This window comes from Lagopus muta, unplaced genomic scaffold (assembly GCF_023343835.1).
Source record: "Lagopus muta isolate bLagMut1 unplaced genomic scaffold, bLagMut1 primary scaffold_120, whole genome shotgun sequence".
NCBI classification, from domain to species: Eukaryota; Metazoa; Chordata; class Aves; order Galliformes; family Phasianidae; genus Lagopus; species Lagopus muta.
This window is the reverse complement of record NW_026040186.1, coordinates 89,818-114,154: the sequence shown is the minus strand read 5'-3', so window position 1 is coordinate 114,154 and position 24,337 is coordinate 89,818. Positions and strand designations below refer to the sequence as shown.

General features: G+C 53.1%; 4 protein-coding genes and 1 long non-coding RNA gene across 16 annotated transcripts in view; 1 reads left to right on the top strand and 4 right to left on the bottom strand.

Moving 5' to 3' along the window:
* Positions 1-747: 747 nt before the first annotated feature.
* LOC125687617 (uncharacterized) lies at positions 748-3,434 on the bottom strand. The gene is made up of 3 exons (XM_048932839.1): positions 1,591-3,434; positions 940-1,392; positions 748-754 (listed from the first exon to the last, which is right to left on the bottom strand). Exons 1-3 carry the CDS (start codon positions 2,202-2,204, stop codon positions 748-750), a joined length of 1,074 nt encoding a protein of 357 aa, XP_048788796.1. The 5' UTR covers positions 2,205-3,434.
* Positions 3,435-3,447: 13 nt separating this feature from the next.
* KAT8 (lysine acetyltransferase 8) overlaps positions 3,448-24,337 on the bottom strand; it is a 40,223-nt gene continuing 19,333 nt past the window's right edge. The window contains exons 7-11 of the mRNA XM_048932840.1: positions 20,595-20,735; positions 15,019-15,112; positions 11,263-11,413; positions 4,561-4,715; positions 3,448-4,453 (exon numbers count right to left, since the gene is read on the bottom strand). Of these exons, the coding sequence (XP_048788797.1) occupies positions 4,389-4,453; positions 4,561-4,715; positions 11,263-11,413; positions 15,019-15,112; positions 20,595-20,735 (606 nt within the window). The 3' untranslated portion in view covers positions 3,448-4,388. The remainder of the gene's footprint in view (positions 4,454-4,560; positions 4,716-11,262; positions 11,414-15,018; positions 15,113-20,594; positions 20,736-24,337) is intronic.
* On the top strand, positions 5,004-10,167 carry LOC125687621 (uncharacterized PE-PGRS family protein PE_PGRS44-like). Of its 11 annotated transcripts, none has more exons than XR_007374250.1 (3): positions 5,004-7,667; positions 8,678-8,810; positions 9,098-9,351. XR_007374250.1 is itself a non-coding variant. In XM_048932844.1 (3 exons), exons 2-3 carry the CDS (start codon positions 8,764-8,766, stop codon positions 10,114-10,116), a joined length of 1,035 nt encoding a protein of 344 aa, XP_048788801.1. In that variant the 5' UTR covers positions 5,004-7,378; positions 8,698-8,763; the 3' UTR covers positions 10,117-10,167. The 11 variants fall into 11 exon arrangements, 3 of the variants coding, with proteins under 3 accessions (XP_048788801.1, XP_048788802.1, XP_048788803.1); XM_048932844.1 differs by having other exon boundaries at positions 5,004-7,378; positions 8,698-8,810; positions 9,129-10,167; XR_007374255.1 differs by lacking the exons at positions 8,678-8,810; positions 9,098-9,351 and adding an exon at positions 8,089-8,660 and having other exon boundaries at positions 5,004-6,559.
* On the bottom strand, positions 15,951-20,498 carry LOC125687620 (keratin-associated protein 5-1-like). Of its 2 annotated transcripts, none has more exons than XM_048932841.1 (3): positions 20,109-20,498; positions 19,507-19,979; positions 15,951-18,684 (listed from the first exon to the last, which is right to left on the bottom strand). In XM_048932841.1, exons 1-3 carry the CDS (start codon positions 20,466-20,468, stop codon positions 18,285-18,287), a joined length of 1,233 nt encoding a protein of 410 aa, XP_048788798.1. In that variant the 5' UTR covers positions 20,469-20,498; the 3' UTR covers positions 15,951-18,284. The 2 variants fall into 2 exon arrangements, with proteins under 2 accessions (XP_048788798.1, XP_048788799.1); XM_048932842.1 differs by having other exon boundaries at positions 19,760-19,979.
* On the bottom strand, positions 23,263-23,615 carry LOC125687622 (uncharacterized). Its single transcript, XR_007374256.1, has 3 exons — positions 23,598-23,615; positions 23,507-23,544; positions 23,263-23,333 (listed from the first exon to the last, which is right to left on the bottom strand). It is a non-coding gene; the product is annotated as an uncharacterized LOC125687622 (long non-coding RNA).

Here is a 24,337-nt window from a genome sequence, read left to right as displayed (position 1 = left end):
CCATCACCCCCCAATGCCCCCAATGCCCCCCATGTCCCCACCACCCCCAATGCTCCCCACGTCCCCCCATCACATCCCCATCACCCCCAATGCCCCCCATGTCCCCAATGCCCCCTCACCCCCATCACCCCCCCAAATGCCCCCCAATGCCCCCCACATCCCCACCACCCAATGCCCCCATGTCCCCAATGCCCCCCATGTCCCCACCACCCCCCAATGCCCCCCCACGTCCCCACATCCCCATCACCCCCCAATGCCCCCAATGCCCCCAACGCCCCCCTCACCCCCAGTGCCCCCCCACATCCCCCCACCCCCATCACCCCCCCAATGCCCCCCCACACCCCCCCCCTTCTGCCCCATAACCTCCCCAATGCCCTCCATGTCCCCCTCACCCCCCAATGCCCCCCACATCCCCATCACCCCCCAATGCCCCCAGTGCCCCCCCCCCCCTTCTGCCCCATAACCTCCCCATCTCTGCCCCCCTTTTCAGGGCGATTCCGGCGGCCCCCTTTCCTGCCTGCTGGGCGACACGTGGCTGCTGGCCGGCATCGTCAGCTGGGGCGAATCCTGCGGTCTCCCCGGCGCCCCGGCGTTTACACCAGCATGGAGGCTCACAGCTCCTGGATCTCAACCCTGGTCCCCCGACGCTCCTCTCCGTCACCCCAACCTCGGCCCCGTCCCCGACGATGATGATGATGGCAGCCCCTGCACCCCGGAGGAGGAAGGAAGAGGGGAGGAGATTTGGGCTCAGCCGCTGCCCCCCGCCGGCGCCGCCGATGGCACCGATGGCATCCGAGGGCTTTCGGCCTTGGTGGCGGCGGATGGCGGCGATGGCGGCGGCGGGGTGGGGGGGGTGACGGCGTGGGGGTCTTTGGGGGGAGGGGGAAGGATGGGGCAGGAGGTTGGGATCTGGGAGCTTGGGGGGGGGGGGGGGGGGACAGCTGAGAATGGGGGCAGGACCCCGGATTTTGGCACTGGGAACCCAGATTTTGGCACCCATGGGGGATGGTGGCACCCAAGAAATGGATCCAGGACCCAGATTTTGGCACTGGGAGCCCAGATTTTGGCACCCATGGTTGATGACGGCACCCAAGAGTGGGGGCAGGACCCAGATTTTGGGACTGGGAGCCCAGATGTTGGCACCCATGGGGGATTTTGGCACCCAAGAATGGATCAAGGACCCTGATTTTGGCACCATGGGGGATGATGGCACCCAAGAATGGATCCAGGACCCAGATTTTGGCACTGGGAGCCCAGATTTTGGCACCCATGGGAGATGCTGGCACCCAAGAGTGGATCCAGGACCCAGATTTTGGCACCCTTGGTTGATGACAGCACCCAAGAATGGGGGCAGGACCCAGATTTTGGCACTGGGAACCCAGATTTTGGCATCTATGGGGGATGGTGGCACCCAAGAATGGATCCAGGACCCAGATTTTGGCACTGGGAGCCCAGATTTTGGCACCCATGGTTGATGACGGCACCCAAGAATGGGGGCAGGACCCAGATTTTGGGACTGGGAGCCCAGATGTTGGCACCCATGGGGGATGGTGGCACCCAAGAATGGATCAAGGACCCCGATTTTGGCACCCATGGGGGATGGTGGCACCCAAGGGTGGCTCAGGATCCCAAATTCTGGTGCCTACGGTTGATGATGGCACCCAAGAGTGGATCCAGGACCCATATTTTGGCACTGGGAGCCCAGATTTCGGCACCCATTGAAGATGGTGGCACCCATGGGGGGATGGATGGCACCCAAGAGTGGATCCAGGACGCAGATTCTGGCACCCATGGGAGATGCTGGCACCCAAGAATGGATCCAGGACCCAGATTTTGGCACTGGGAGCCCAGATTTTGGCACCTATGGGGGATGATGGCACCCAGTGTTGATGATGGCACCCAAGAGTGGAGGCAGGACCCAGATTTTTGGCACCCATGGGGGATGATGGCACCCCATGGTTGATGATGGCACCCATGAATGGATCCAGGACCCAGATTTTGCACCCATGGGGGATGATGGCACCCAAGGGTGGCTCAGGATCCCAAATTTTGGTGCCTACGGTTGATGATGGCACCCAAGAGTGGATCCAGGACCCAGATTTTGGCACCCATGGGAGATGCTGGCACCCATGGTTGATGATGGCACCCAAGAGTGGATCCAGGACCCATATTTTGGCACTGGGAGCCCAGATTTCGGCACCCATTGAAGATGGTGGCACCCATGGGGGGATGATGGCACCCGAAAATGGATCCAGGACCCAGATTTTTGGCACCCATGGGGGATTTTGGCACCCAAGAATGGATCCAGGACCCAGATTTTGGCACTGGAGCTCAGATTTTGGCACCTATGGGGGATGATGGCACCCAAGAGTGGAGGCAGGACCCAGATTTTGGCACCCATGGGGGATGATGGGCACCCATGGTTGATGATGGCACCCAAGAATGGATCCAGGACCCCAGATTTTGGCACCCATGGGGGGATGATGGCACCCAAGGGTGGCTCAGGATCCCAAATTTTGGTGCCTACGGTTGATGATGGCACCCAAGAGTGGATCCAGGACCCAGATTTTGGCACCCATGGGAGATGCTGGCACCCTATGGTTGATGATGGCACCCAAGAGTGGATCCAGGACCCATATTTTGGCACTGGGAGCCCAGATTTTGGCACCCATTGAAGATGGTGGCACCCATGGGGGGATGGATGGCACCCAAGAGTGGATCCAGGACGCAGATTCTGGCACCCATGGGAGATGCTGGCACCCAAGAATGGATCCAGGACCCAGATTTTGGCACTGGGAGCCCAGATTTTGGCACCTATGGGGGATGATGGCACCCAGTGTTGATGATGGCACCCAAGAGTGGAGGCAGGACCCAAGATTTTGGCACCCATGGGGGATGATGGCACCCATGGTTGATGATGGCACCCATGAATGGATCCAGGACCCAGATTTTGGCACCCATGGGGGATGATGGCACCCAAGGGTGGCTCAGGATCCCAAATTTTGGTGCCTACGGTTGATGATGGCACCCAAGAGTGGATCCAGGACCCAGATTTTGGCACCCATGGGAGATGCTGGCACCCATGGTTGATGATGGCACCCAAGAGTGGATCCAGGACCCATATTTTGGCACTGGGAGCCCAGATTTCTGCACCCATTGAAGATGGTGGCACCCATGGGGGGATGATGGCACCCAAGAGTGGATCCAGGACGCAGATTCTGGCACCCATGGGAGATGCTGGCACCCAAGAATGGATCCAGGACCCAGATTTTGGCACTGGGAGCCCAGATTTTGGCACCCATGGGGGATGGTGGCACCCAAGAGTGGATCCAGGGACCCAACCCCCCCCCCCCATCCAGGAACCCCCCCAAAAAAGCCTCATTTTGACCCCAATCCGCCCTGGTTTCACCCCAAAAATGAGCCCCAATAAAAACCAAGGAACAGCTCAACAATTCCACCTGCAACTTTATTGTCCAAACTGCGCGGGGCACCCATGGGGTGACAGCATTGGATGTTGGGGGCACCCATGGGTGACGGTGACACCTCAGGGGGTTGGGGACACCCATGGGTGACACCGGAGGGTTTGGGGACACCTAAAGGTGACACCTGAGGGGGTTGGGGGCACCTAAAGGTGACACTTGAAGGTGTTGGGGGCACCCATGGGTGACAGTGACACCTGAGGGGGTTGGGGACACCTAGAGGTGACAGCAATGGGTGTTGGGGGCACCCATGGGTGACAGCGTTGGGTGCTGGGGACACCCATGGGTGACGGTGTTGGGGACACCTAGAGGTGACACCTGAGGGGGTTGGGGGGCACCCATGGGTGACAGCATTGGGTGTTGGGGGCACCCATGGGTGACACCTGAGGGGGTTAGGGAAACCTAAAGGTGACAGCAATGGGTTTTGAGGGCACCCATGGGTGACGGGTGACACCTCAAGGGGTTGGGGGCACCTAAAGGTGACAGCAATGGGTGTTCGGGGCACCCATGGGTGACGGTGACACCTGAGGGGGTTGGGGACACCTAAAGGTGACACCATTGGGGGTTGGGGGCACCCATGGGTGACAGCAATGGGTGTTGGGGGCACCCATGGGTGACGGTGACACCTAAGGGGGTTGGAGACACCTAAAGGTGACACCTGAGGGTGCTGGGGGCACACATGGGTGACAGCAATGGGTGTTGGGGGCACCCATGGGTGACACCTGAGGGGGTTAGGGAAACCTAAAGGTGACAGCAATGGGTTTTGAGGGCACCCATGGGTGACGGTGACACCTGAGGAGGTTGGGGGCACCCATGGGGCATGGTGACACTTGAGGGGGTTGGGGACACCCATGGGTGACGGCGTTGGGTGCTGGGGGCACCCATGGGTGACGCTGACGGCATCCGGCGTCACTTCTTGGCCAGCTTCGCCTGTTTGTGCTTCGGAGGAGCCCAGCGCAGGCAGATGGAATCGACTGGGGGCCGAAAACGAAGCCGTAACGAGCAGAGAAACTGGGAAGGGGGGGGGGGGGGGGGGGGGGTATATGCTAATGAAGGGTCGTTAACGAAGGGCGTTAATTACCGGTAATGGGCGGCTTCTTGTACTGGGCGCTCTTGAGGTGCTCCTCCACCAGCTTGGGGGTGACGCAGATGACGTGCTGCCCCTTCCAGTACTTCACCATGTTGAGCGACTGCAGCGTGCTGATGATGTCCGTCTGCGTGATGCTGGTCATCTGGCTGGGGGGGGGGGGGGGGTACTGGGCTTACTGGGAGGGACTGGGAGCTCAATGGGGGCTTACTGGTGGGACTGGGAGGGACTGGGAGCTCAATGGGGGCTTACTGGTCTGACTGGGAGCTCAATGGGGGCTTACTGGTGGGACTGGGAGCTCAATGGGGGCTTACTGGTGGGACTGGGGGCTTACTGGTGGGACTGGGAGCTCAATGGAGGCTTACTGGTCTTACTGGGGGCTTACTGGTCTGACTGGGAGCTCAATGGGGGCTTACTGGTGGGACTGGGGGCTTACTGGTGGGACTGGGAGCTCAATGGAGGCTTACTGGTCTTACTGGGGGCTTACTGGTCTGACTGGGAGCTCAATGGGGGCTTACTGGTGGGACTGGGAGCTTACTGGGGGGACTGGGAGCTCAATGGGGGCTTACTGGTGGGACTGGGAGCTCAATGGGAGCTTACTGGTCTCACTTGGAGCTTACTGGGAGCTTACTGGTCTTACTGGGAGGGACTGGGAGCTTACTGGTCTTACTGGGAGGGACTGGGAGCTCACTGGGGGCTTACTGGTCTGACTGGGAGCTCAATGGGGGCTTACTGGTGGGACTGGGAGCTCAATGGGGGCTCACTGGTCTTACTGGGGGCTTACTGGTCTTACTGGGAGCTCACTGGGGGCTTACTGGTCGGACTGGGAGCTCAATGGGGGCTTACTGGTCTGACTGGGAGCTCACTGGGGGCTTACTGGTGTGACTGGGAGCTCAATGGGGGCTTACTGGTCTGACTGGGAGCTGAATGGGGGCTTACTGGTCTGACTGGGAGCTCACTGGGGGCTTACTGGTCGGACTGGGAGCTCAATGGGGGCTTACTGGTCTGACTGGGGGCTTACTGGTGGGACTGGGAGCTCAATGGGGGCTTACTGGTCTTACTGGGGGCTTACTGGTCTTACTGGGAGCTCACTGGGGGCTTACTGGTCGGACTGGGAGCTCAATGGGGGCTTACTGGTCTGACTGGGAGCTCACTGGGGGCTTACTGGTGTGACTGGGAGCTCACTGGGGGCTTACTGGTCTGACTGGGAGCTGAATGGGGGCTTACTGGTCTGACTGGGAGCTCACTGGGGGCTTACTGGTCTGACTGGGAGCTTACTGGTCTTACTGGTGTGACTGGGAGGTCAATGGGGGCTTACTGGTGGGACTGGGAGCTGAATGGGGGCTTACTGGTCTGACTGGTGGCCAATGGAGCTCACTGGTGCAGATGGAAGCCCTCCAGCAGCTCATGTTCCTGGTGGGGTTGGGGGCATCTCTTGGGGTTCCTTGTCTTACTGGGAGCTTACTGGTCTTAATGGGAGGGACTGGGAGCTCAATGGTGGCTTACTGGTCTGACTGGGAGCTCAATGGGGGCTTACTGGTGGGACTGGGAGCTCAATGGGGGCTCACTGGTCTTACTGGGAGGGACTGGGAGCTTACTGGGGGCTTACTGGTGGGACTGGAGGCTTACTGGTGGGACTGGGAGCTCACTGGGGACTTACTGGTGGGACTGGGAGCTTACTGGTGGGACTGGGAGCTCAATGGGGGCTTACTGGTGGGACTGGGAGCTCAATGGGAGCTTACTGGTCTGACTGGGAGCTTACTGGGAGCTTACTGGTCTTACTGGGAGGGACTGGGAGCTTACTGGTCTTACTGGGAGGGACTGGGAGCTCAATGGGGGCTTACTGGTGGGACTGGGAGCTCAATGGGAGCTTACTGGTGGGACTGGGAGCTCACTGGGGGCTTACTGGTCTGACTGGGAGCTTACTGGGAGCTTACGGATCTTACTGGGAGGGACTGGGAGCTCAATGGGGGCTTACTGGTCTGACTGGGAGGTCAATGGGGGCTTACTGGGAGGGACTGGGAGCTCAATGGGGGCTTACTGGTGGGACTGGGAGCTCAATGGGGGCTTACTGGTCTGACTGGGAGCTTACTGGGAGCTTACTGGTCTTACTGGGAGGGACTGGGAGCTTACTGGTCTTACTGGGAGGGACTGGGAGCTCAATGGGGGCTTACTGGTGGGACTGGGAGCTCAATGGGAGCTTACTGGTGGGACTGGGAGCTCACTGGGGGCTTACTGGTCTGACTGGGAGGGACTGGGAGCTTACTGGGGGCTTACTGGTGGGACTGGAGGCTTACTGGTGGGACTGGGAGCTACTGGGGGCTTACTGGTGGGACTGGGAGCTTACTGGGGGGACTGGGAGCTCAATGGGGGCTTACTGGTCTGACTGGGGGCTTACTGGTCTTACTGGGAGGTACTGGGAGCTCACTGGGGGCTTACTGGTGGGACTGAGAGATCAATGGGGGCTTACTGGTCTGACTGGGAGCTCAATGGGGGCTTACTGGTGTGACTGGGAGCTCACTGGGGGCTTACTGGTCTGACTGGGAGCTCAATGGGGGCTTACTGGTCTGACTGGGAGCTCACTGGTGGGACTGGGAGGTCACTGGTGGGACAGGGAGGTCAATGGGGGCTTACTGGTCTTACTGGGAGGGACTTGGAGCTCAATGGGGGCTTACTGGTGGGACTGGGAGCTCACTGGTGGGACTGGGAGGTCACTGGTGGGACTGGGAGGTCACTGGGGGCTTACTGGTGTGACTGGGAGCTCAATGGGGGCTTACTGGTCTGACTGGGGGCTTACTGGTGGGACTGGGAGGTCACTGGTGGGACAGGGAGGTCACTGGGGGCATACTGGTCTGACTGGGAGCTCAATGGGGGCTTACTGGTGGGACTGGGAGCTTACTGGTGTGACTGGGAGCTCAATGGGAGCTTACTGGTGGGACTGGGAGCTCAAGGGGGGGTTACTGGTCTGACTGGGAGCTCCAATGGGAGCTTACTGGTGGGACTGGGAGCTCACTGGGGGCTTACTGGTCTGACTGGGAGCTCAATGGGGGCTTACTGGTCTGACTGGGAGCTCACTGGGGGCTTACTGGTCTGACTGGGAGGTCACTGGTGTGACTGGGAGCTCAATGGGGGCTTACTGGTCTGACTGGGGGCTTACTGGTGGGACTGGGAGCTCAATGGGGGCTTACTGGTGGGACTGGGAGCTTACTGGTCGGACTGGGAGCTCAATGGGGGCTTACTGGTCAGACTGGGAGCTCAATGGGGGCTTACTGGTCTGACTGGGAGCTTACTGGTCTTACTGGTGGGACTGGGAGCTCAATGGGGGCTTACTGGTGGGACTGGGAGCTCAATGGGGGCTTACTGGTCTTACTGGTGGCCAATGGAGCTCACTGGTGCAGATGGAAGCCCTCCAGCATCTCACGTTCCTGGTGGGGTTGGGGGCATCTCTTGGGGTTCCTTGTCTTACTGGGAGCTTACTGGTCTTACTGGGAGCTTACTGGTCGGACTGGGAGGGACTGGGAGCTTACTGGGGGCTTACTGGTCTTACTGGTGGCCAATGGAGCTCACTGGTGCAGATGGAAGCCCTCCAGCAGTTCATGTTCCTGGTGGGGTTGGGGGCATCTCTTGGGGTTCCTTGTCTTACTGGGATCTTACTGGTCTTACTGGGAGGGACTGGGAGCTCACTGGGGGCTTACTGGTCTGACTGGGAGCTTACTGGTGGGACTGGGAGCTCACTGGTGCAGATGGAAGCCCTCCAGCATCTCACGTTCCTGGGGATGCTGGTGGATTGGAGGCATCTGCTGGGGTTCCCTGTCTTACTGGGAGCTTACTGGTCTTACTGGGAGGTACTGGGAGCTCAATGGGGGCTTACTGGTGGGACTGGGAGCTTACTGGGAGCTTACTGGTCTTACTGGGAGGGACTGGGAGCTCAATGGGGGCTTACTGGTGTGACTGGGAGCTCAATGGGGGTTTATTGGTCTGACTGGGAGCTTACTGGTGTAACTGGGAGCTCAATGGGGGCTTACTGGTGGGACTGGGAGCTCACTGGGGGCTTACTGGTGGGACTGGGAGCTTACTGGTCTTACTGGTGGGACTGGGAGCTCACTGGGAGCTTACTGGTGGGACTGGGAGCTCAATGGGGGCTTACTGGTCTTACTGGGAGCTCAATGGGGGCTTACTGGTGTGACTGGGAGCTCAATGGGGGCTTACTGGTCTGACTGGGAGCTTACTGGTGGGACTGGGAGGTCACTGGTGGGACTGGGAGCTCACTGGGGGCTTACTGGTGGGACTGGGAGCTCAATGGGGGCTTACTGGTCTGACTGGGGGCTTACTGGTCTTACTGGGAGGTACTGGGAGCTCAATGGGGGCTTACTGGTGGGACTGGGAGTTCAATGGGGGCTTACTGGTCTGACTGGGAGCTCAATGGGAGCTTACTGGTGGGACTGGGAGCTCAATGGGGGCTTACTGGTCTGACTGGGGGCTTACTGGTGGGACTGGGAGCTCAATGGGGGCTTACTGGTCAGACTGGGAGCTCACTGGGGGCTTACTGGTGGGACTGGGAGCTCACTGGGGGCTTACTGGTGGGACTGGGAGCTCACTGGGAGCTTACTGGTGGGACTGGGAGCTCACTGGGGGCTTACTGGTGGGACTGGGAGCTTACTGGTCCCATACTGGTCCCATACTGGTGTTTCTGGTCCCATATTGGTCCCATACTGGTCCCATACTGGTGTTACTGGTCCCATACTGGTCCCATACTGGTCCCATACCGGTCCCATACTGGTCCCATACTGGTGTTTCTGGTCCCATACTGGTCCCACACTGGTGTTACCAGTCCCATACTGGTCCCATACTGGTGTTACTGGTCCCATACCAGTCCCATACTGGTCCTATACTGGTGTTACTGGTCCCATACTGGTCCCATACCGGTCCCATACTGATCCCATACTGGTGTTTCTGGTCCCATACTGGTCCCATACTGGTGCTACTGGTCCCATATTGGTGTTACTGGTCCCATACTGGTCCCATACTGGTCCCATACTGGTGTTTCTGGTCCCATACTGGTGTTACTGGTCCCATACTGGTCCCATACTGGTCCAATATGTGTTACTGGTCCCATACTGGTGCTACTGGTCCCATACTTTTGCTACTGATCCCATACTGGTGTTACTGGTCCCATACTGGTCCCATACTGGTGCTACTGGTCCCATACTGGTGCTACTGGTCCATACTGGTGTTTCTGGTCCCATACTGGTCCCATACTGCTGTTACTGGTCTCATACTGATCCCATACCAGTATTACTGGTCCCATACTGGTGTTACTGGTCCCATACTGCTCCCATACTGGTGTTACTGGTTCCATATTGGTCCCATACTGGTGTTTCTGGTCCCATACTGGTCCCATACTGGTGTTTCTGGTCCCATACTGGTCCCATACTGGTGTTTCTGGTCCCATACTGGTCCCATACTGGTGCTACTGGTCCCATACTGGTCCCATACTGGTGCTACTGGTTCCATATTGGTCCCATACTGGTGTTTCTGGTCCCATACTGATCCCATACTGGTGTTTCTGGTCCCATACTGGTCCCATACTGGTCCCATACTGGTCCCATACTGGTGCTACTGGTCTCATACTGATCCCATACCAGTATTACTGGTCCCATACTGGTCCCATACTGGTGCTACTGGTCCCATACTGGTCCCATACTGGTGTTTCTGGTCCCATACTGGTCCCATACTGGTCCCATATTGGTGTTACTGGTCCCATACCGGTCCCATACTGGTCCCATACTGGTGTTACTGGTCCCATACTGGTCCCATACTGGTGTTTCTGGTCCCATATTGGTCCCATACTGGTCCCATACTGGTGTTACTGGTCCCATACTGGTCCCATACTGGTCCCATACTGGTGTTACTGGTCCCATACCGCTCCCATACCAGTATTACTGGTCCCATACTGGTGTTTCTGGTCCCATACTGGTCCCATACTGGTGTTACTGGTCCCATACTGGTCCCATACTGGTCCCATACTGGTGTTTCTGGTCCCATACTGGTCCCATACTGGTCCCATATTGGTGTTACTGGTCCCATGCTGGTGTTTCTGGTCCCATACTGATCCCATACTGGTGTTTCTGGTCCCATACTGGTCCCATACCGGTGTTTCTGGTCCTATACTGGTCCCATACTGGTCCCGTACTGGTGCTACTGATCCCACACTGGTGTTACTGGTCCCATACTGGTGTTACTGGTCCCATACTGGTCCCATACAGTTGTTACTGGTCCCATACAGTTCCCATACTGGTCCCATACTGGTCCCATACTGGTCCCATACTGGTGTTACTGGTCCCATACTGGTGTTTCTGGTCCCATACTGGTGTTTCTGGTCCCATACTGGTCCCACACTGGTGTTACCAGTCCCATACTGGTCCCATACTGGTGCTACTGGTCTCATACTGATCCCATACCAGTATTACTGGTCCCATACTGGTCCCATACTGGTGTTACTGGTCCCATGCTGGTCCCATACTGGTGTTTCTGGTCCCATATTGGTCCCATACTGGTCCCATACTGGTGTTACTGGTCCATACTGGTCCCATACTGGTCCCATACTGGTGTTACTGGTCCATACTGGTCCCATATTGGTCCCATACTGGTGTTTCTGGTCCCATACTGGTCCATACTGGTCCCATACTGGTGTACCTGAGGTCCTTGATGGACAGGGTGCCCCTGAAGTCCCTCAGGATCTCCAGCAGCACCCAGGACCAGTAGCTGCGGTAGCTCAGCTTGCCCAGGTCCGACAGCGGCTTCTCGGGGGATCCCACGGTGCTTTCCAGCTTGGAGAGCTCGTAACCTAAAAAGGGACCCAGAAATGGGCAAAAATGGCATCAAAAGACCCAAAAATGGGCAGAAATGGCAGCAAAACACCCAAAAATGGACAGAAATGGGAGCAAAAGACCCAAAAATGGGCAGAAATGGCAGCAAAGCACCCAAAAATGGACACAAATGGCATCAAAGCACCCAAAAATGGGCCAAAATGGCAGGAAAGCACCCAAAAATTGACCCAGATGGCATCAAAAGACCCAAAAAAGGGCAGAAATGGCAGCAAAAGACCCAAAAATGGGCACAAATGGCAGCAAAGCACCCAAAAATGGACACAAATGGCAGCAAAACACGCAAAAATGGGCAAAAATGGCATCAAAGCACCCAAAAATGGACCCAAATGGCAGCAGAGCACCCAAAAATGGACACAAATGGCAGCAAAACACCCAAAAATGGACACAAATGGCAGCAAAGCACCCAAAAATGGGCAAAAATGGCAGCAAAGCACCCAAAAATGGACACAAATGGCAGCAAAGCACCCAAAAATGGACACAAATTGCAGCAAAGCACCCAAAAATGGGCAAAAATGGCATCAAAAGACCCAAAAATGAGCAGAAATGGCATCAAAAGACCCAAAAATGGACACAAATGGCATCAAAGCACCCAAAAATGGACCCAGATGGGAGCAAAACACCCAAAAATGGACCCAAATGGTAGCAAAGCACCCAAAAATGGACACAAATGGCAGCAAGGCACCCAAAAATGGACACAAATGGCAGCAAAGCACCCAAAAATGGACCCAGATGGCAGCAAAGCACCCAAAAATGGACAGAAATGGCATCAAAGCACCCAAAAATGAGCAGAAATGGCAGCAAAAGACCCAAAAATGGGCAAAAATGGCAGCAAAGCACCCAAAAATGGACACAAATGGCATCGAAGCACCCAAAAATGGACCCAAATGGCATCAAAGCACCCAAAAATGGGCAGAAATGGCAGCAAAACACCCAAAAATGGACCCAGATGGCAGCAAAGCACCCAAAAATGGGCAAAAATGGCATCAAAACACCCAAAAATGGGCAAAAATGGCATCAAAGCACCCAAAAATGGGCAAAAATGGCAGCAAAGCACCCAAAAATGGACCCAAATGGCAGCAAAGCACCCAAAAATGGACACAAATGGCAGCAAAGCACCCAAAAATGGACACAAATGGCAGCAAAGCACCCAAAAATGGACAGAAATGGCAGCAAAGCACCCAAAAATGGACAGAAATGGCAGCAAAGCACCCAAAAATGGGCAAAAATGGCATCAAAACACCCAAAAATGGGCAAAAATGGCATCAAAACACCCAAAAATGGACACAAATGGCAGCAGAGCACCCAAAAATGGACACAAATGGCATCAAAGCACCCAAAAATGGACACAAATGGCAGCAAAGCACCCAAAAATGGACACAAATGGCAGCAAAGCACCCAAAAATGAACCCATATGGCACCAAAGGACCCCAAAATGGCCCCAAAATGACCCCCAAGTAGCTCAGAGTGGCCCCAAATGTCACCCAAATGGCCCCAAAGTGGCCCCAAATGTCACCCAAATGGCCCCAAATGGCACCGAAGGACCCCAAAATGGCCCCAAATGGCATCAAAACACCCCAAAAATGGCCCAAAAAGGCCCCAAGTAGCTCAGAGTGGCCCCAAATGGCACCAAGTGACCCCAAATGGCACCAAAATGGCCCCAAATGGCCCCAAATGGCACCTAAGGACCCCAAAATGACCCCCAATGGCCCCAAAATGGTACCAAAATGGCCCCAAATGGCAACAAATGACACCAAAATGGCCCCAAATGGCACCAAAATGGCCCCAAAATGGCCCTAAGTGGCCCCAAATGTCACCCAAAAGGCCCCAAATGGCCCCAAATGGCACCTAAGGACCCCAAAATGGCCCCAAAATGGCCCCAAGTAGCTCAAATTGCCCCAACTGTCACCTAAATGTCACCCAAAGGTCACCCAAATGACCCCAAATGGCCCCAAATGGCACCAAAATGGCACCAAAGGACCCAAAAATGGACCCAGATGGCAGCAAAGCACCCAAAAATGGACACAAATGGCATCAAAGCACCCAAAAATGGGCAGAAATGGCATCAAAGCACCCAAAAATGGGCAGAAATGGCATCAAAGCACCCAAAAATGGGCAGAAATGGCAGCAAAACACCCAAAAATGGGCAGAAATGGCAACAAAACACCCAAAAATGGGCAGAAATGGCAGCAAAGCACCCAAAAATGGGCAAAAATGGCAGCAAAACACCCCAAAAGTGGCCCCAAATGGCCCCAAGTAGCTCAGAGTGGCCCCAAATGTCACCCAAATGGCATCAAGTGGCCCCAAATGGCCCCAAATGGCCTGAAATGGCACCTAAGGACCCCAAAATGGCCCCAAATGGCATCAAAACACCCCAAAAATGGCCCCAAATGGCCCCAAGTAGCTCAGAGTGGCCCCAAATGGCCCCAAATGTCACCCAAGTGGCCCCAAATGGCAACAAATGGCCCCAAAATGGCCCTAAATGGCCCCAAATGGCACCAAATGGCACCTAAGGACCCCAAAATGGCCCCAAATGGCCCCCAAGTAGCTCTAAATGGCCCCAAATGTCACCCAAATGGCCCCAAAGTGGCCCCAAATGGCACCCAAATGGCCCCAAATGGCCCCAAAGGACCCCAGAATGGCCCCAAAATGGCCCCAAGAAGCTCAGAGTGACCCCAAATGGCACCAAAATGGCCCCAAATGGCCCCAAAGTGGCCCCAAATGTCACCCAAAAGGCCCCAAATGGCCCCAAATGGCACCTAAGGACCCCAAAATGGCCCCAAAATGGCCCCAAGTAGCTCAAATTGCCCCAACTGTCACCTAAATGTCACCCAAAGGTCACCCAAATGACCCCAAATGGCCCCAAATGGCACCAAAATGGCACCAAAGGACCCAAAAATGGACCCAGATGGCATCAAAGCACCCAAAAATGGACACAAATGGCAGCAAAGCACCCAAAAATGGGCAAAAATGGCATCAAAGCACCCAAAAATGGACAGAAATGGCAGCAAAGCACCGAAAAATGGGCAAAAATGGCAGCAAAGCACCCAAAAATGGACAGAAATGGCAGCAAAGCACCCAAAAATGGACACAAATTGCAGCAAAGCACCCAAAAATGGACAGAAATGGCAGCAAAGCACCGAAAAATGGGCAAAAATGGCAGCAAAGCACCCAAAAATGGACACAAATGGCAGCAAAGCACCGAAAAATGGGCAAAAATGGCAGCAAAGCACCCAAAAATGGACAGAAATGGCAGCAAAGCACCCAAAAATGGACACAAATGGCAGCAAAGCACCCAAAAATGGACACAAATGGCAGCAAAGCACCGAAAAATGGGCAAAAATGGCAGCAAAGCACCCAAAAATGGACAGAAATGGCAGCAAAGCACCGAAAAATGGGCAAAAATGGCAGCAAAGCACCCAAAAATGGGCAGAAATGGCAGCAAAGCACCCAAAAATGGACACAAATGGCAGCAAAGCACCCAAAAATGGACCCAGATGGCCTCCAAGTGACCCCAAATGTCCCCAAATGACCCCAATGACCGCAATGACCCCCAGCTGCTCACTGAAGGCAATGAGGAACTTCCCGTATCCGCGGCGCTGGTAGGGCGGCAGCGTCAGGATGCAGGCGACGTTGTTCCCGTCTGGGGATTCCTTCTCCTGGGGGACAGCAGCACAGCATGGGGACAACAGCACAACAACACAACACAACAACACAACAACACAACGACACAACGACACAACGACACAACAACACAACAACACAACAACACAACACAACAACACAACATGGGGACAGCAGCACAGCATGGGGACAACAGCACAACAACACAACAGCACAACGATACAACAGGGGGACAGCAGCACAACGATACAACGACACAACAATGACACAACAACACAACACAACAACACAACAACACAACATGGAGACAGCAGCACAACGACACAACAGCACAACAACACAACAACACAACAACACAGCAATGACACAACAACACAACAGGGGGACAGCAGCACAACGACACAACGACACAACGATACAACAGGGGGACAACAGCACAACGACACAACGACACAACGACACAACAACACAACGACACAACAACACAACGACACAACAACACAACGACAATGACACAACAACACAACATGGGGACAGCAGCACAACGACACAACAACACAACAACACAATGACACAATGACACAACAATGACACAACAACACAACAATGACACAACGACACAACAATGACACAACAACACAACACAACAACACAACAATGACACAATGATACAACAATGACACAACAGCACAACATGGGGACAACAGCACAACGACACAACAACACAACGACACAACAATACAACAGGGGGACAGCAGCACAACAACACAATGACACAGCAGCACAGCAGTGACACAACAACACAACAACACAACAACACAACAACACAACAACACAACAACACAACACAACAACACAACACAACAAGGTGACAACAACACAACACAACATGGTGACAACAACACAACACAACATGGTGACAACAACACAACATGGTGACAACAACACAACATGGTGACAACAACACAACACAACATGGTGACAACAACACAACACAACATGGTGACAACAACACAACATGGTGACAACAACACAACATGGTGACAACAACACAACATGGTGACAACAACACAACACAACATGGTGACAACAACACAACACAACATGGTGACAACAACACAACACAACAGGGTGACAACAACACAACACAACATGGCGACAACAACACAACATGGTGACAACAACACAACACAACATGGTGACAACAACACAACGTGGTGACAACAACACAACATGGTGACAACAACACAACACAACATGGTGACAACAACACAACACAACAGGGTGACAACAACACAACACAACATGGCGACAACAACACAACATGGTGACAACAACACAACATGGTGACAACAACACAACATGGTGACAACAACACAACATGGTGACAACAACACAACACAACATGGTGACAACAACACAACATGGTGACAACAACACAACACAACATGGTGACAACAACACAACATGGTGACAACAACACAACATGGTGACAACAACACAACAGGGTGACAACAACACAACACAACATGGTGACAACAACACAACATGGTGACAACAACACAACATGGTGACAACAACACAACACAACATGGCGACAACAACACAACACAACATGGTGACAACAACACAACACAACATGGTGACAACAACACAACACAACAGGGTGACAACAACACAACACAACATGGTGACAACAACACAACACAACATGGTGACAACAACACAACACAACAGGGTGACAACAACACAACACAACATGGTGACAACAACACAACATGGTGACAACAACACAACCCAACATGGTGACAACAACACAACATGGTGACAACAACACAACATGGTGACAACAACACAACATGGTGACAACAACACAACACAACAGGGTGACAACAACACAACACAACATGGTGACAACAACACAACATGGTGACAACAACACAACACAACATGGTGACAACAACACAACACAACATGGTGACAACAACACAACATGGCGACAACAACACAACATGGTGACAACAACACAACACAACATGGTGACAACAACACAACACAACATGGTGACAACAACACAACATGGTGACAACAACACAACATGGTGACAACAACACAACACAACAGGGTGACAACAACACAACACAACATGGTGACAACAACACAACATGGTGACAACAACACAACATGGTGACAACAACACAACATGGTGACAACAACACAACACAACATGGTGACAACAACACAACATGGTGACAACAACACAACACAACATGGTGACAACAACACAACATGGTGACAACAACACAACATGGTGACAACAACACAACACAACATGGTGACAACAACACAACATGGGGACAACAACACAACATGGTGACAACAACACAACACAACATGGTGACAACAACACAACATGGTGACAACAACACAACATGGTGACAACAACACAACACAACATGGTGACAACAACACAACATGGTGACAACAACACAACATGGTGACAACAACACAACACAACATGGTGACAACAACACAACATGGGGACAACAACACAACATGGTGACAACAACACAACACAACATGGTGACAACAACACAACATGGGGACAACAACACAACATGGTGACAACAACACAACACAACATGGTGACAACAACACAACACAACATGGTGACAACAACACAACACAACAGGGTGACAACAACACAACACAACATGGTGACAACAACACAACATGGCGACAACAACACAACACAACATGGTGACAACAACACAACACAACATGGTGACAACAACACAACATGGTGACAACAACACAACATGGTGACAACAACACAACACAACATGGTGACAACAACACAACACAACATGGTGACAACAACACAACATGGTGACAACAACACAACACAACATGGTGACAACAACACAACACAACATGGTGACAACAACACAACATGGTGACAACAACACAACACAACATGGTGACAACAACACAACATGGTGACAACAACACAACACAACATGGTGACAACAACACAACATGGGGACAACAACACAACACAACATGGGGACAACAACACAACATGGGGACAACAACACAACATGGTGACAACAACACAACATGGGGACAACAACACAACACAACATGGTGACAACAACACAACATGGTGACAACAACACAACACAACATGGTGACAACAACACAACACTACATGGTGACAACAACACAACATGGTGACAACAACACAACATGGTGACAACAACACAACGTGGTGACAACAACACAACATGGTGACAACAACACAACACAACATGGTGACAACAACACAACATGGTGACAACAACACAACAGGGTGACAACAACACAACACAACATGGTGACAACAACACAACATGGTGACAACAACACAACATGGTGACAACAACACAACACAACATGGTGACAACAACACAACACAACATGGTGACAACAACACAACACAACAGGGTGACAACAACACAACACAACATGGCGACAACAACACAACATGGTGACAACAACACAACACAACATGGTGACAACAACACAACATGGTGACAACAACACAACATGGTGACAACAACACAACCTGGTGACAACAACACAACATGGTGACAACAACACAACCCAACATGGTGACAACAACACAACATGGTGACAACAACACAACACAACATGGTGACAACAACACAACACAACATGGTGACAACAACACAACATGGTGACAACAACACAACACAACATGGCGACAACAACACAACACAACATGGTGACAACAACACAACACAACCTGGTGACAACAACACAACATGGTGACAACAACACAACATGGTGACAACAACACAACACAACATGGGGGCAACAACACAACATGGTGACAACAACACAACACAACATGGTGACAACAACACAACACAACATGGTGACAACAACACAACATGGTGACAACAACACAACACAACATGGTGACAACAACACAACATGGTGACAACAACACAACACAACATGGTGACAACAACACAACATGGCGACAACAACACAACACAACATGGTGACAACAACACAACACAACATGGTGACAACAACACAACACAACATGGTGACAACAACACAACATGGTGACAACAACACAACACAACATGGTGACAACAACACAACACAACGTGGTGACAACAACACAACACAACATGGTGACAACAACACAACATGGTGACAACAACACAACAGGGTGACAACAACACAACACAACATGGTGACAACAACACAACATGGTGACAACAACACAACAGGGTGACAACAACACAACACAACATGGTGACAACAACACAACACAACATGGTGACAACAACACAACAGGGTGACAACAACACAACATGGTGACAACAACACAACATGGTGACAACAACACAACACAACATGGTGACAACAACACAACATGGTGACAACAACACAACATGGTGACAACAACACAACACAACAGGGTGACAACAACACAACATGGTGACAACAACACAACACAACATGGTGACAACAACACAACATGGTGACAACAACACAACACAACATGGTGACAACAACACAACACAACATGGTGACAACAACACAACATGGTGACAACAACACAACATGGTGACAACAACACAACATGGTGACAACAACACAACACAACATGGTGACAACAACACAACATGGTGACAACAACACAACACAACATGGTGACAACAACACAACATGGTGACAACAACACAACACAACATGGTGACAACAACACAACACAACATGGTGACAACAACACAACATGGTGACAACAACACAACACAACATGGTGACAACAACACAACATGGTGACAACAACACAACATGGCGACAACAACACAACACAACCTGGTGACAACAACACAACATGGTGACAACAACACAACACAACATGGTGACAACAACACAACATGGTGACAACAACACAACATGGTGACAACAACACAACACAACATGGGGACAACAACACAACACAACATGGTGACAACAACACAACATGGTGACAACAACACAACACAACATGGTGACAACAACACAACATGGGGACAACAACACAACACAACATGGTGACAACAACACAACATGGTGACAACAACACAACACAACATGGTGACAACAACACAACATGGCGACAACAACACAACATGGTGACAACAACACAACATGGTGACAACAACACAACATGGTGACAACAACACAACACAACATGGTGACAACAACACAACACAACATGGTGACAACAACACAACACAACCTGGTGACAACAACACAACATGGTGACAACAACACAACACAACATGGTGACAACAACACAACATGGTGACAACAACACAACATGGTGACAACAACACAACATGGTGACAACAACACAACCCAACCCCACACTGTGACAACACCACAACAACACACCACCATCCCCCCTCCTCCCCCCCATTTCCGCCCCCCATCCCCCCCAGGCCTCACCTTGGAGAAGTAGCCCACAATGTGCGCCCCCTGGCGGTCCACCTCGGTCAGCAGGTAGAAGACGAAGGGCTCCACGTCGAAGTACAGCGTCTTGTGGTCCAGGAACAGCTTGGCCAGCAGGCACAGGTTCTGGCAGTAGATCTGGGTGGGGAGAGGGGGCAGATGGGACACCGCCGCCATGTTGCCATGGGTCGGTGTATGGCAATGCCATCCCACATCTCTATGATCCCCCTGGTTGACGTTGGCCAATGAGAGGAGGTTGTGATGGAGGACCTGAGGTCCTGTGTCACCTCTGTGTCACCTCTGTGTCACCTCTGTGTCACCTCCATGTCACCTCCATGTCACCACGTGTCCCTGCATGACAACGCCATGTTCCCATCTCTATGATCCCCCTGGTTGACGTTGGCCAATGAGAGGAGGTTGTGGTGGAGGACCTGACGTCCTGTGTCACCTCTGTGTCACCTCTGTGCCCTCATCTGTCACCTCCATGTCACCTCCATGTCACCACGAGTCCATGCTTGCCAACACCATGTCCCCATCTCTATGATCCCCCTGGTTGACGTTGGCCAATGAGAGGAGGTTGTGGTGGAGGACCTGACGTCCTGTGTCACCATGTGTCACCTCTGTGTCACCTCTGTGTCACCTTTGTCACCTCTGTGCCCTCATTTGTCACCTCTGTGTCACCCCTGTGTCACCTCTGTGTCACCATGTGTCACCTCCATGTCACCATGTGTCCATGTATGGCAACGCCATCCCACATCTCTATGACCCCCCTGGTTGACGTTGGCCAATGAGAGGAGGTTGTGGTGGAGGACCTGATGTCCTGTGTCACCTCTGTGTCACCTCTGTGTCACCCCTGTGTCACCTCCATGTCACCACATGTCCATGCATGACAACGCCGTGTTCCCATCTCTATGATCCCTCTGGTTGACGTTGGCCAATGAGAGGAGGTTGTGGTGGAGGACCTGACGTCCTGTGTCACCTCTGTGTCACCTCTGTGCCATCATTTGTCACCTCCATGTCACCATGGGTCACCCCTGTGTCACCTCCATGTCACCACGTGTCCCTGCATGACAACGCCATGTTCCCATCTCTATGATCCCCCTGGTTGACGTTGGCCAATGGGAGGAGGTTGTGGTGGAGGACCTGACGTCCTGTGTCACCTCTGTGTCACCTCTGTGCCATCATTTGTCACCTCCATGTCACCATGGGTCACCCCTGTGTCACCTCCATGTCACCACGTGTCCATGCATGACAACGCCGTGTTCCCATCTCTATGAACCCCGTGGTTGACGTTGGCCAATGAGAGGAGATTGTGGTGGAGGACCTGATGTCCTGTGTCACCTCTGTGTCACCTCTGTGTCACCTCTGTGTCACCTCTGTGCCCCCATCTGTCACCCCTGTGTCACCTCCATGTCACCACGTGTCCATGCATGACAACACCATGTTCCCATCTCTATGATCCCCCTGGTTGACGTTGGCCAATGGGAGGAGGTTGTGGTGGAGGACCTGACGTCCTGTGTCACCTCTGTGTCACCTCTGTGTCACCTCTGTGTCACCTCTGTGCCATCATTTGTCACCTCCATGTCACCATGGGTCACCTTCGTGTCACCTCCATGTCACCACGTGTCCATGCATGACAACGCCATGTTCCCATCTCTATGATCCCCCTTGTTGACGTTGGCCAATGGGAGGAGGTTGTGGTGGAGGACCTGACGTCCTGTGTCACCTCTGTGTCACCTCTGTGTCACCTGTATGTCACCTCCATGTCACCTCCATGTCACCACGTGTCCATGCATGACAACGCCATGTTCCCATCTCTATGACCCCTCTGGTTGACATTGGCCAATGAGAGGAGGTTGTGGTGGAGGACCTGATGTCCTGTGTCACCATGTGTCACCTCCATGTCACCTCTGTGTCACCTCTGTGTCACATCCATGTCACCTCCATGTCACCACGTGTCCATGCATGACAACGCCGTGTTCACATCTCTATGATCCCCCTGGTTGACGTTGGCCAATGAGAGGAGGTTGTGGAGGAGGACCTGACGTCCTGTGTCACCTCTGTGTCACCTCTGTGTCACCTCCATGTCACCATGTGTCACATCCATGTCACCTCCATGTCACCACGTGTCCATGCATGACAACACCATGTTCCCATCTCTATGATCCCCCTGGTTGACTTTGGCCAATGGGAGGAGGTTGTGGTGGAGGACCTGACGTCCTGTGTCACCTCTGTGTCACCTCTGTGTCACCTCCATGTCACCTCTGTGTCACCTCTGTGCCATCACATGTCACCTCCATGTCACCACGTGTCCATGCATGACAACACCATGTTCCCATCTCTATGATCCCGCTGGTTGACGATGGCCAATGAGAGGAGGTTGTGGTGGAGGACCTGACGTCCCGTGTCACCTCTGTGTCACCTCTGTGTCACCCCTGTGCCCTCATCTGTCACCTCCATGTCACCTCCATGTCACCACGTGTCCATGCATGACAACGCCGTGTTCCCATCTCTATGATCCCCCTGGTTGACGTTGGCCAATGGGAGGAGGTTGTGGTGGAGGACCTGATGTCCTGTGTCACCTCTGTGTCACCCCTGTGCCATCATTTGTCACCCCTGTGTCACCTCCATGTCACCTCCATGTCACCACGTGTCCATGCATGACAACGCCATGTTCCCATCTCTATGATCCCCCTGGTTGACGTTGGCCAATGGGAGGAGGTTGTGGTGGAGGACCTGACGCCCCGTGTCACCTCTGTGTCACCTCTGTGCCCCCATTTGTCACCTCTATGTCACCTCCATGTCACCTCCATGTCACCACGTGTCCATGCATGACAACGCCATGTTCCCACATCTCTATGATCCCCCTGGTTGACGCTGGCCAATGAGAGGAGGTTGTGGTGGAGGACCTGACGTCCTGTGTCACCATGTGTCACCTCTGTGTCACCTCTGTGTCACCTCTGTGCCATCATTTGTCACCTCCATGTCACCATGGGTCACCCCTGTGTCACCTCCATGTCACCACGTGTCCATGCATGACAACGCCATGTTCCCATCTCTATGATCCCCCTGGTTGACGTTGGCCAATGAGAGGAGGTTGTGGTGGAGGACCTGACGCCCTGTGTCACCTCTGTGTCACCTCTGTGCCCCCATTTGTCACCTCTGTGTCACCTCTGTGCCCCCATTTGTCACCTCCATGTCACCACGTGTCCATGCACGACAACCCCACATCCCCATCTCTATGATCCCTCTGGTTGACGTTGGCCAATGAGAGGAGGTTGTGGTGGAGGACCTGACGCCCTGTGTCACCTCTGTGTCACCTCTGTGTCACCTCTGTGTCACCTCTGTGTCACCCCTCTGCCCTCATCTGTCACCTCCGTGTCATCACGTGTCACCCCTGTGCCATCACATGTCACCTCCATGTCACCACGTGTCCCTGCATGACAACGCCATGTTCCCATCTCTATGATCCCCCTGGTTGACGTTGGCCAATGAGAGGAGGTTGTGATGGAGGACCTGAGGTCCTGTGTCACCTCTGTGTCACCTCTGTGTCACCTCTGTGTCACCTCCATGTCACCACGTGTCCATGCATGACAACGCCATGTTCCCATCTCTATGATCCCTCTGGTTGACGTTGGCCAATGAGAGGAGGTTGTGGTGGAGGACCTGATGTCCTGTGTCACCTCTGTGTCACCTCTGTGCCATCATTTGTCACCTCCATGTCACCATGTGTCCATGCA

Coding starts and splice junctions, on each gene's coding strand:
- LOC125687621 (XM_048932844.1), top strand. CDS start 8,764: ATGGGGGCTTACTGGTCTGACTGGGAGCTTACTGGTGGGACTGGGAG. Junction 8,811..9,128: donor CTTACTGGTGGGACTGGGAG/GTCACTGGTGGG, acceptor TGGGACTGGGAG/CTCACTGGGGGCTTACTGGT.
- LOC125687617 (XM_048932839.1), bottom strand. CDS start 2,204: ATGGGTGCCGAAATCTGGGCTCCCAGTGCCAAAATATGGGTCCTGGAT. Junction 1,393..1,590: donor GGTGCCACCATCCCCCATGG/GTGCCAAAATCG, acceptor CATCCCCCATAG/ATGCCAAAATCTGGGTTCCC.
- LOC125687620 (XM_048932841.1), bottom strand. CDS start 20,468: ATGTTGTGTTGTTGTCACCATGTTGTGTTGTTGTCACCATGTTGTGTT. Junction 19,980..20,108: donor TGTTGTGTTGTTGTCACCAT/GTTGTGTTGTGT, acceptor TGTTGTCACCAG/GTTGTGTTGTGTTGTTGTCG. Junction 18,685..19,506: donor TGTTGTTGTCACCATGTTGT/GTTGTGTTGTTG, acceptor TGTTGTCACCAG/GTTGTGTTGTTGTCACCATG.